Source organism: Rattus rattus, chromosome 6, assembly GCF_011064425.1.
Source record: "Rattus rattus isolate New Zealand chromosome 6, Rrattus_CSIRO_v1, whole genome shotgun sequence".
Lineage (NCBI taxonomy): Eukaryota > Metazoa > Chordata > Mammalia > Rodentia > Muridae > Rattus > Rattus rattus.
The window spans coordinates 140,373,833-140,386,568 of record NC_046159.1 but is presented as its reverse complement, the minus strand read 5'-3'; the positions used below and the strand labels follow the sequence as shown (position 1 = coordinate 140,386,568).

General features: G+C 40.2%; 1 protein-coding gene across 2 annotated transcripts in view; it reads left to right on the top strand.

Annotated features, from left to right (window-relative positions):
• The window catches only part of Rundc3b (RUN domain containing 3B), a 129,326-nt gene extending 116,885 nt beyond the window's left edge, over window positions 1–12,441 (top strand). The window contains exons 9-10 of one of the 2 annotated variants that reach the window (XM_032907030.1): window positions 7,870–7,991; window positions 10,162–12,441. In XM_032907030.1, coding sequence (XP_032762921.1) covers window positions 7,870–7,991; window positions 10,162–10,307 — 268 coding nt within the window. In that variant the 3' untranslated portion in view covers window positions 10,308–12,441. The remainder of the gene's footprint in view (window positions 1–7,869; window positions 7,992–10,161) is intronic. The other variant, XM_032907029.1, reaches the window with a different exon arrangement.
• Window positions 12,442–12,736: the final 295 nt, after the last annotated feature.

Genomic DNA, 12,736 nt, shown 5'->3' with positions numbered 1-12,736 from the left:
GAGTATGTAGTTCCAACTACTTCATTTAAACATATAGGTCTGGGTTTTCAGGATAGGGAGCTTTCTATAAATGTTTAAAGCTAATCAGATATTTTCATCATTTATGATAACCTTCAGATTATGGGAGGTGTCTAGGTTTCTTTAAATAAATATTATCAGCTCTGTAGCTGGCCCTACAATTTAATAGTCTTGGTGTTAGTAAGTTTCTCCAGCAACAGAGGTACCGTGCCCAAAGCTCTGTGAGATCATCCTACCAGCTAACCTAAGATGTATTCAAGAAGTCTTGGGACAAGTTGGGCCTAACAGCATCTATTTAGGCTTCCAGCAAGTTCTGAGAAGCCTACCCAGCTACAGAAGCAATAGTTCTCTAAGGAATCAGAGAGCAGAACAGAAGCATCTTCTGTTAGGTTGTCCTAGAGGGAAGAGGCACAGGTCTTCTTTGGGGGTGATGTGACAAGTTGGCCCTTTGGGTTGGCTGAAGATTAGATTGTTACTAAAATGTATAGGCCTAAGTTAGGTATAAGTTTGGATAGAAACCGACCATTATAGTTTGTTACTAGAAACCAAAAGAAGTGATGGCACCCTTGACTGATGGCCCCTCTGCTTAGTTACTTCACAGTGTACAGTTCTGATTTAATTAATTCGTTGGGCTTTTTATATTTAATTTACATATAGAAATTGTAAAGTAAGCTACTGGATAACTGGGTTAAAATTCATAATCACAGAAGGACCCCTCTCACAACAGATATGAAATTTATTTCTATTATACTGTTTATTAAACTTTAAATATAGGACTCCTACTTTCTTTATTTCACTCATGGCAGTATGGTAAAAATTGATAAAGCCAGGTGTGGAGGTGCCTGCCCATAGTTCCAGTACTTGAGAGGCAGAGGTAGAGCTCTGTGGAATGAGGCCAGCCTGGTCTTCAGAGTCAGCTCCAGGCCTACATAGTGACACCCTGTCTCAAAAACAAATTGAGACCCGAAAAACATTAGGTTCACAGTAAAATCTCAACAGGAACTAAACATATTAGATATGTATTCATAACACAACATATAATAAGTGTTTACTCTTTACTTCCTGTAGCTTTTTATCTTAGGGTTTCCATTGCTGTGAAGAGACACCGTGACCAAGGCAACTCTTAACTCTTTTTTCTTTTTTTTAACTTTTTCTTTTTAATTTAGTCTTTATATTTTAGTGTAGATTTCTGGGAAAAATAAGGATGTATTGAGCAATAGAAAGATTATAAAATTAAGAACAGATGGCCACTGATAGCCGGTAGGTTCTTAGGAAAGCTATAGAGAATGAAGTGAGTCTCAGTTTGGTGTGTGTGTGTTGTTACTTTTTTTCTTTATTGGATTTTTTTTAATTTACATTTCAAATGTTATCCCCTTTTCTGGTTTTCCCTCCAGGAACCCGCTATCTCACCCCTCCCCCTGCTTCTATGAGGGTGCTCCCACACACACTCACCCACCCCCTCCACTTCCCCACCCTGGCATTCCCCTACACTGGGACATTGAGCCTTGACAGGACAAGGGCCTCTCATCCCATTGATGCCAAGGCAACTCTTATAAAGGAAAGGATTTAATTGGAAGTGGCTTACAGTTTCAAAGGTTTAGTCCATTATCGTAGTAGGAAGCATGGCGGTGTGCAGGTACACGTGGCAGTGGAAAAGGAGCTAGAGCTCTACATCTAGATCCAAAGGCAGCGGAGGAGACTGTGTACCACACTAGTTCCAAAGCCAGCCTCCACAATGACAGACTTCCTCTAACAAGGCCACACCTCCTAATAGTACCATTCCCTATGCCCAAGCATTCAAACACATGAATCTGTGGAGGCCATACCTCTCCAAGCCACCACAGTTTTGATTCACTATCCTTTTTATACGTGAAGTCTAGGTCACCTGAGCTCCTCTAATTATCAGTTGCTATATCTTGTTAAAGTACTATCTCCCTCACTCATTCTCACCCACAAGTTCAGATTCGTCAGCATCAAGTTTCTACTTCCCTCTTATACATTTTTAACATGCATTTATTTGTTACTTAGCATTTATTTAGCTCGTAGAGGTATGTGTGTGGGAGTAAATTCTCTCTCGGATACTGGGATCAAACTCTGGTTTTCAGACTTGGTGACAAGTACCTGTACCTGCTGAGCCATACTCTGCTGCCCCTTCTTAAGCTTTTTAATCCTTTAAATATATCATTGGCTCTCAGCCTGGCTGCCACACAGACTGCAAAGTTATGACAGTCCTGACTCCGGATGCTTTTTCATGATCTAGTGAGCTTTTTAGTTTTTCTTAAGAATTCTTACTTTACATGTTTTAGGATTTTCCCATGTGTGTTTTTTGAATATTTATGGAATTATGGTCTCTAAGGCACTGAGGCTGCAAAAATATTTCAGAATGTGTGTGTCATGTGGATCGTCTCCTATCAAGTTTTTCCTGCCTCCTATGGTAGGGTAGATTGAGTCAGTAGATATTCTGTTACAGCAAACGGCAATTGTAGTTTTATAAATGTAATTTTATTTGATTATGTTTTTGCACACTAGTGCATGTGTGTCCGGGTGATGGTGCCAGATTCCCTGGAACTGGAGTTACGGACAGGTCTAAGTTGCCAGGTGGATGCTGGGAAATGAGCCTGGATCCTCTGGAAGAACAGCCAATGCTCTTAGCAGCTGAGCATCTCTCCAACCTCGACAATTTTATTAAACGCATCCCTATGAGAAAACAAGAGATAAAATTAGCTTCTTTATGTCCATGTGCATACATAATCCTGTGACTATTATACACATGATTTTCCTTTTCTTTGTTTTCTTTAGTCTTTCATACAGTCCATCCTGACCACAGCCTCCTCTCCCTTTTCTCTTCCCAGTTCCCCAGCCCCTGATCTTCCCTCCCCCGCCCAGATCCACCACTCCTCCATTTCCCTTCAGAAAAGAACAGGCCTCCCAGGGATATCCACCATGCACAGTATAGTAAGATACAATAAGAGTAGGCACAAACTCTCATATCAAGGCTGGACAAGGCAACCCAAGAGGAGGAAAAGAGTCCCAAGAACAGGCAAAAGTCAGAGACACCATTTCCACTATTAGAAGCCCCACAAAAACCCCAAGCTAAGCGACCACACTGTATAGCAGAAGACCTAGTACATGCTCTGTGCTTGCCACTCCAGTCTCCATGAGCCCCTGCGAGCCTTGCTTAGTTGATTCTGTGGGCCGTGTTCTTCTTGTGTCCTAACACCTCTGGGTCCTACAATCCTTCCTTCCCCCCTCTTCCATGAGGTTTCTCAAGATCCACCCAGTGTCTCATTTCATCTGCTCCCATCAGCTGCAAAAAGAAGCCTCCCTAATGACAACTGGGGTAGGTGCCAGTTATGAGTATAGCAGAGTATCATTAGGAATCATTAAATTGACTTGGATTTTGTTGGCTGTGGTGGTGGTGGTGGATTTTCCCCATCATGTTTTGGTTCTACTTTTAGGTCTCTGGGCTTTCCAGCTTCTAGTTCTTGGCCATCTAGGCAGTGTCAGGCACAGGTTCCCTCTCATGGCTTGGGCCTCAAGTTAGACCAGTCATTGGTTCGCCATTCCTACTAGTTCTGAGCCTCCATCATCCCAGCACATCTTGAGGCAGGACAGGTTATAGTTCAAAGGTTTTGTAGCTTGGTTGATGTCCAGTCCCACCACTGAAAGCCTTGCCTAGTTACAGAAGAAGCTTGTTCAAGCTCCATATCCTCCAGTATTAGGAGTCCTTGCTAGGGTCTCCCTTGTAAGTACAGGAAGTTTCCACTGCACTAGGTTTCCATATCACCCCCTAAATGCCCTTTAATTCTAGCTGTCTCTCTCCATACTCTCTCCCTCCATCCTTCTCTTCCCCAATCTGATCCTTCCAGTTCCTATTTCTCCTTCACAGGGAGATCCATGCTCCCCTCCACCCCACCCCCCCGTGAGCCCTCCTAAATCCTGAGCCTCTCTGAGTCTGTGGATGGCAGTGATCACGTGCATGCTCTCCTTCCTCCCTGTGGATGAGACTTACTTCCCTCTGTGACTCACACAGTGTAGTGTTCACTGACTACCAGATGACAGGACTGACTGACGTCAGAACACCTTTTAAGCAAATACATAATATAAAAATGATATCATCAGTTCTGTCATTGACTGAGATAAGACTACCAGTGACATATGATACCATTCTTACAAGTTTAAATTAAATTTAACATAGTTACACATATTAAACTACAAGTTTTTGTGTTGTCAGAATATATGCAGTTTTGGGTTCTCATTTTTATATACTTAAACTACTTATTATATAAAAATTCTGTTCTGAGAAATAGCAATATAGTTTATGTATCTCTGTGGATACATTTCAATCTTATGATGTTATTGTATCTAGGATTCTCAGGACTTAGCTATGGCCTTTTAATGAGAGAGCTTCCATAGATAGTTTACCACAAACCTGCAAATGGTTATGAGAATGAGTCTTACTAGAAATCGGGTAGGATTGCATTATCTAAACCCTATTTTTTGATATCTGAGGCTGAAGTCTCCTCTCTGCTGGTGGCTTTATCTTCATCTTCAGTAAGGGAGGTAGAGTGTATCATAAGGTACTGCTGTAATGTCTTATTAATAAAGTGTTTAATTTCAGGATGAAATGCTTGTTGTTTTAAAGCATCGTTGCTTCTAAATTCTGTTTCTACTTTCATTTCATTTGATTAAGTAGGAACTTTAAACTCAAGGATTGTTGCTAACTGTAAAAAACTAAAGAAAAGGTTTAGCATTGCTTTGGATTCTCGGGTGTCCCTCTGACCTTGAGCTATGTGAGAAGCTCATCTAACATTGTTATCCCCGGGATGGCTTTCAACACTTCCTCCCTCTGGTAAGCTGGAGGCCTGGAGACTGTTGTAAGTACGTGCTGCCAAACCCCACGATTACAGTTTTCAATGAACTCCTGCCTTTGCTTATGAGTATTTCATTTTTAAATGTTTCTTAAAAGCAAGAATTCTACAAGTTGAACATAGAAAATAATTTATGAAGAAATGTCTGAAATTACTCAGTAGCGTCCTGTGTTCTAAGGCAAGGAAAATGGCTGAGTGGATAAAAGTGCTTGGTCTGGAAGCATGGGGGCTAGAGTTTGAGTCTCCAGCACCCATGTTGAAAGATGGACATAGCTGCTCATGTCTATGACCCCCAGCATAGGGTGGGGTAGATTTCAAGAGTCAGCTTTACTGAAACAGCAAGCCCATTTCAGAGAGAACCCTGGTCTCTCCGAGTAAGGTGGAGAGGTCTGTAGAGGGATATGTGCCTGCTTTGATGCCTGTGGGTGCACAGGTGTACACACACACAAAAACCCATGTTTTTACCATCCTCTGTCCAGTGAAGTTTACAGGGACAGAGTGATTGGATGCAGTTCTCAGGGTGTGTCTCAGCAAATGAACCTGCATGTTGAGAAAAGTCTAATAAAATAGGAAGGCAGATCCTTCCTTCTGATGTTAGAGTGGAGATGAAGTAGCTAGGACAAAAGGTTAGTCCAATGCCCAATGGCTAAGATCATTTACTCTATGTATGACCTTTCAACAAAGAAGAGAGGTAATTAATTATCTAAAGTACCTTTGAGTATTGAATAAGTCTTATATGTGTATATATGCTTATACACATGAGTCACGTTTTTAATTTAAATGTATAGCACTGTGTTTTAGCATGTACCAAGTGCACTATAAGCTTTATTGTCTAGCATGTAATTATGAAGAATCTGCTGTATCAGAAATTTACTGACTTAAAATAACTAAGAACTTTTATATATAGACATTTGAGGAGTCATTATATTATAAATTGAGGGCCCTGTTTGCATTGCTAGTAAAGTCATTCTGCCACCTCATTTTGCATTTCTGAGACAGAAAAAATGGATTCCTGATACATGGATTCTATCATCATGGCAGCTATAAAATTTTACTTTAACATAATTGATGGAAAATAAATAACAACTATTTAAAGTAATTACTATTTTAGTAAACTTATTGTTCCCTGCCTTTGTTGTTATTGTTTTGGTTGTTATTATCAATGCAATTTTTCAAATTTTTATTATAAAAAATATACTTGTTTGTTGAAGAAACATTTTCCCTTTTCCTCCTCAATTTATTTATTAGTCCTGGATAGCACAAGGTGATATCTGGACATAAGTATTCAAAACTTTTTCCATGAGACAGTATCTCACTGTGTAGCTGTAGGTAGAACTGCTATGTAAACTACACTGGTCATGAACTCACAAAAATTCTTGCTTCTGCCTCCCAAGTGCTGAGATTAAAGGCAATGCACCACTAAACCCAGCATTTTGAAACATTTTTTTAAATTTTATTTTTTCTTGGATATTTTATGTATTTACATTTCAAATGTTACCCCCTTTCCTCCCCTCTCCCATACCCTCTCCCCCCCTCCCCCTGCTTCTATGAGGACGATCCCACTCCCACCCACCCAATCCAACCTCAACGACCTGGCATTACCCTACATTGGAGAAATGAGTCTTCACAGGACCAAGAACTTTTCCTTCTATTGATGCTGGACAATGCCATCCTGTACACTACACATGTGGCTGGAGTCATGGGTCCCTCCATGTGTACTCATTGATTGGTGGTTTAGTCCCTAGGAGCTCTGGTGGGGGTTCTGGTTGGTTGATATTGTTGTTCTTCCTATGGTGTTGCAAACCCCTTCAGCAGCTCCTTAAGTCTTTAACTCCTCCATTGGGGTCCCCTTGTTCAGTCCAATGATTAGCTGTAACCATCCTCATCTGTATCAGTAGGGCTCTGGCAGAGGTTCTCAGGAAACACCCATATCTGGCTCCTGTCAGCAAGCACTTCTTGGCATATTTTGAAACATTTTAAATGTATGTACCTTGCAGATCTAAGACTAGGTCTACCCATGTGTGTGTGTGTGTGTGTGTGTGTGTGTGTGTGTGTGTGTATGCACACACATGTATATATACATATGTATACATACAACTAGGAAAGATATCATTTGCTTCATATGTGCTTGTAAATACTATTATAAAATATGTATTTGTGGATTTATGTAGGATCTGAGAGATATTCAGCTTGGAAAACCTACTTTTCTTAGTCCACTTCCACTTTATTTAGTAAATGGTGATCAATTCCAATTTTACACCAACTGCAAAGGACACCAAACCTGAACATATCTTTTTGTTAGCCTTATCCTGAAAACTAAATTTGAGGAAAGGTTAATAATAAGCTTTTGTTAACCTTTCACTCCTGACTGAAATATCCTCTGATATAATTAATCTAAGCACTTAGCATAATACAAGGGGTCTTAAAACATCAATTGGATCACGGAAGGATTATCTTGATGATATGTTAATATAATAAATATTTATTAGTCAAAAATTTAAACTTCAATTACAGTAATTTATAGTGTCTTTGTTGAATATATCAGCTGTCAGTGCCTATTTCAAGGCACTAAGGAATCTTGAAGTGCTTGAAATGATAGGTCATTATTAAATTGTGCCATTTGTTTCTTTATTGGTAGTATTCCTTAGATTTTCTGCTCCTACTTTAAAATTATAATAACCTAATTATAAGACCTATTTTAATTGTCTGGATAATAAATAATCAACTTGATAGTGTTGAATTGCTTGAAATATTACTGCTCTTTTCTGTTTTTCAATGAACAAACTAGGTGAGCTTCCAGAATAGGTAAGGAGAAAAGTGTAATGGAAATCACACGGAGAAACCATGATAAAGGCAAAATTTAGGGAAGACATGAGAAAATTAGCCACAATTTTAATGCATTATTAACCATTGAGGTCTGTCAAAAGATATTCTCTGTTGTAACAAGAAATTGCAATAATTTTTTTATCCTTATTTTCAGTAAGAGTTACCAAAGCCTTGACCAGTTATCAGCAGAAGTCAGCCTTTCTCAGGCCTCATTGGATCCCAGCCACTCACAAGAAGGCGATGGAAAGCAAGACTCATTGAATTTCATCGGTGAAGGTAGTGTGCTGGCTGCTTTACACCCATTCGACTCGAGCTGAAGTCATAGAGAGGAGGAAACTGCAACTAGAAAAGGCCTCCGTAGGCTTGGGCAGTGGGCAAACCTGTAGAGCATTTTCTTAATTAGTAGGGAGGGCCCGGCCCATTGTGGGGGGTGCCATCCTGAGCTAATGGTCTTAGGTTCTAGAGGAGAACAGGCTGAGCAAGACAGTAAGCAGCACCCTCCATGGCCTCTGCATCAGCTCCTGCATCCAGGTGCCTGCCCTGTTTGAGTTACTGCCTTGACTTCCTTCAGTGATGAACTATGATGTGGAAGTGTAAGCTGATTAAACCCTTTCCTAACCAACTTGGTTTTGGTCATGGTGTTCATCATAGCAATGTGGCCCACACTGGCTTTAAACTTGTAACCCTTTTGACTCTGCCTCTGGCATCTAGGATTACAGATAAGTCCCACATTCAAACAGATAAACATTAAGAATAATTAAGTTTTACTAATCCCTAATAAGTTGTGTTCATGGCATTCCATACATGTTTTAATCCTGGTTTCCCCTTTAGCCTCTCATTTCTCTCTCATACCTGCAAGTCCCTCCTCTTCCTCACAAATCTTTCCCTCACACTCATGAGTCTTGTTTGTTTTGTGTCCCACAGAGTTTAACTAGGGTGGTCTGTGCGATCCCGTGTTTAGAACTCTTCTTCAGGGCCTGGTGTGCTTACCAGGGGCTATACAACTGGACACTATGCCCTCCTACTCTCCAGAATCTATTAGCTGCCAATAAATCAGCAGTAAGTGGTAGGGCCCTGTGAGCGCCTTCCTCGCTATGACTGTTAGGGAGCCCCATTGCTGTGTGGGCCCAGCAGGAGAAGGCACAGTCGCTCAGAGTTTATGATTGCTCAGACCATGTGTGTGCTTAGAAATTGGCAGTTCAAAAGGCCTTTGCTTCTTACATGTTTTGTGCTCCCCCTTCTGGAAATGTTACAAAAGTGTAGTATAAAAGTCTTGGTCAGGGTGAGCGCTTACTTCTTTTTGTTCTTTTTGTCTTGTATGTTACAGATCTCTGCGTTACCTCCATTCACTGTAAGGAGGGTTTCTCTCATTGAGCCTGAGAGTAGCATTTGTCTAGTCTCTCCAGAGTAGACTACATATGGTAGAAAATTTTAAGTGTCCAATTATTTTATTATTCACTTCTGAGTATGCCATTCTTTTGGATCATATTGTAAACCAAATTATTTTCTCAATTTCTTTTTTTAGGTTTTTTAATTGCTTCTTTTAGATTTTAAGCATGCATTTTAAAAAATTGCCTCTTTCTCTTATCTATCTGTAAAAAAAAGAGTAAAAGTAAATTTAGTTGCTCATAGTAGTGTCAGAATTTTTTGTTTTATTTTTAAGGCAGGGTTTCATATAGCTGAGGCTGTGAGCACTTACTCAGGCAAGCCGTGAATGGATAGTCCCGAACTTCTTCCTGTTCAGTTCTGCATTGGAGATGCTTAGTGGAACAGGAACACCAACTCCTGGGAGTGCCTTTTCACACACTCTGTGCACACACACCAGAAATAAGACTCAAAACACCGGCGATTTAAAGCACAGATCCTAGTGCTCAGGAGACACTAAATGGTCAGCAAGTGATAATGTCTGGTCAGGAGAAGTCTGTGTTTACTGTACGTCCTAATGTAAGTACAGGATTCTCACATACTCTCTGGTTTGGCCACAGTTACTGTTATTTAGTTGGGTATTCTTTCCTCTTTACTGGGTGACAAAGTGTGAGTACATTTTCAAAAACAGAAGCTGGTGGAGTGGTGACACATGCTTTCAGTCCCTGTGTTTGGGAAGTAGAGGTAGGAAGATCTCTGATTTTGAGGCCAACCTGGTCTACAAAGTGAGCTCCAGGACACCCAAGGTGACATAAAAAGACCTATCTCAATAAGTAAGTCAGCACATTTTTGCTCCAAAATTCATTATCTCAACCTACCATACCAAGAAGTTTTAAGAGAAACATAAATACACTAATGCTTTTAAAGGTGATAATTAGAAGCTACTGCAAGGTAAAATAGGTTTAGCCACATGGATACATTGTCACTACCCTAGAAGCTATGGGAGTTGCTCCTGGTTTTTTTGGTCTTGCTGTGATTCATAAAGGATGTTACTTTTGTGTGCTTTTATCTCAATTTCCAGGTAAAGAAGATACTCCCTCACTTCTTGGCCTTTGTGGGTCACTGACATCAGTGGCAAGTTACAAGTCCCTAACAAGCCTAAAATCCAATGACTGCCTTGCAAGCCCCACCACGGAGATAACAAGCCCAGGCCTGACTCCTTCCTGAAAGACTACGTAAAAACCCAAAGTTTCTGTGTTGTAAATATCCTGTTTACATGAGTTTGGCTGCTGGGAGATCTTTGAAATTTTATATTCTGGTATATGCGTAGCATTTTGTCGTTCGGAGATTTCAGTCCAGCCCAGGTAAAGTTCCGAGGGAAAGGCATAGCAGTTCCCCTATTTTTCTTTTTAAATTAGTACATTTGTCACTGAGGATGTTTAAAGTTCAATAGGCTTTAAAAGTCTCACAAAGATTGTCTGAATCCATTATAAAGTGTACATAGTTGTTATTCAACCAATTTTTTATATTTGTTTAAATGCGTCTTGGTGTCCAGAGACTAGATCCAGGTTTTATTCCAGAGACTTAAGCTTAATGGTTTCTTTCACTCCTTTATTTGGTGGTTAAATTTGCACAAAAGGCAACTCTGTAATTTCATGACGCACTCCTGCGCTCTGTGTCTGTGTAACATGCTTTGAGGGGAAGTCTCCAGCCGCAGCTATTTAAGTTTTCCTTTTGTCATTTGGTACCAACTTCTAGCATTTCATAAATTTTGTAGAAATGTGCCTTTTTAGGCGGTTGCTGACTTAATTTTAAGGTATGAAGGAAAAGCATTTTATATATAAAAAATGAATGCATTTCTTAGACTTATTTTCCCCAGTGTGCCTAAGACATTGGAAACCTTTCAAAATACAAAACAAATGTTGGCAAGGTATTTCTTACATCGGAAGTTTCCAGTTTAATGAGTGATTTGAGAACTTTTAGAGAACAACCTTGTGAGTGACCAGGATAACTGACTGTGGATATATGTCTGAGCCACAGTGCTATTTCTCCCTGTGTGCAACCACGAGTTATACTGGATGTTTCACAACCATTACCACTATTCCGTGATTTCTCATTTTTCAAACTGATCTGAGTGTTTAACAATCCTATTCTTCTGTAGGAAAACAGGTTTTCTTCAAACAGTTGTGTTTCAAATCTCTTTTTTTTTTTTTTACATTTTTTGAAACAGCTACATGTGTCCCTAAAAATTCCACTGTATTGAAAACGAAGTGTATATTCTATAGTGAGTCACAGGAGGAAAGCAAGTGTGCCAAAGATGTTTCCTACACTGTTCATGAAGGGGCCACAGTCCTCGCTCTTGTCTGTTAATTTTTATATTTAAACAGCAGCTGTGACATGGAGGACACTTATCCCTCCTAGAAAGCTTCCTGAGGAGAGCTGAACTCACACGTTCATTCCTTGTGCCCAAAGTGTGTAGGGGAGGGAGGTTCTGGGAAATGCTTGGAGCTCAGTCTCCTGGTGTAGAATCAGTCAATAGTAACGTGACCGGCGTCACATGTGAGACAGTGCAGACACTAATTTCTGGGGCAATGGAAGCCTGGAAGCTTGATGTAGATGTTGCAGCTCGATGTAGACGCTGCATTGGGTGGCTCAGAACACACTGAGAGCTTTCTTCCAGTAGGCGACATTAAAGCAGAGCACCTCTGTCTGCTCTGAACTGTTTTTTAGGAACACGGTGGCCAAGACCACTTTTAAATAGTGTCCGGAATAGCAAATCAAGACAGCAGGCCTGCAGGAGGCTGCATGGAGACTTAGGCCATGAGAATGTTGGGAATTTAGGCTGGCCATGGGCACGCCTCTACTTCCCTAAGAACTATCCAAGTGTTTACCGCTTTATCACCATGGCCTGCTCTCATCTGTCATTTATGATTTTTTCCAGATATAGAACATTGTTAAGATCTTTTCATACGTTTTTATAAAGTAGAAGGGAATACAAGATTCCCCAGTTGGTACACTTTTTCATCTCTGTCCCATAGAAACACTAGTTTGTGACATATCCCTGCTGCAAACCACAGACTGAGACATGACACCTGAGGACCATGGCTTTCCCTCCGTTATTGGAGCTCTTGATACGAAGTTCATCTGCTACTGTGGAATCCGAGTTTCTACAGTTGATCTGAGATAGATGCAGTCTGTAATGCTTGCATGAGTGAACAGCGTCTCAGTCTTTAATTACCAGTGGTACTGTGTATTTCTCAGAACCCCACAGAGAATGCCGGCTTAGTCTCTTTCTGTCTGTATTCCGTTGCCTTGATGTACTATATTTGTTGCATGTATATTAAAAAAATTTTTAACCATACAGTACTGGTCTTTTTCCTTGACAAAAATAGTTACCTGACTCGTGTTCACTGAACTATTTCAGCAAATAGAGTAAATAGTGGGGACTAATTAAACCCAACACACTAATGAATATGACTGGAGGAAACCCTTTTACCGAGGTTGAATATTATATGTACTTTTAAAATGCTCTTTATAGAGCACATGACATTTCAGGAGTTACTCATTACATAGAGGACAATGGCCCCATGTAATTGAGTTGAGTTGAAAATTCCTATCCCTTAGTGACATCACAACTCTTCTAATGTGAAGTTGAC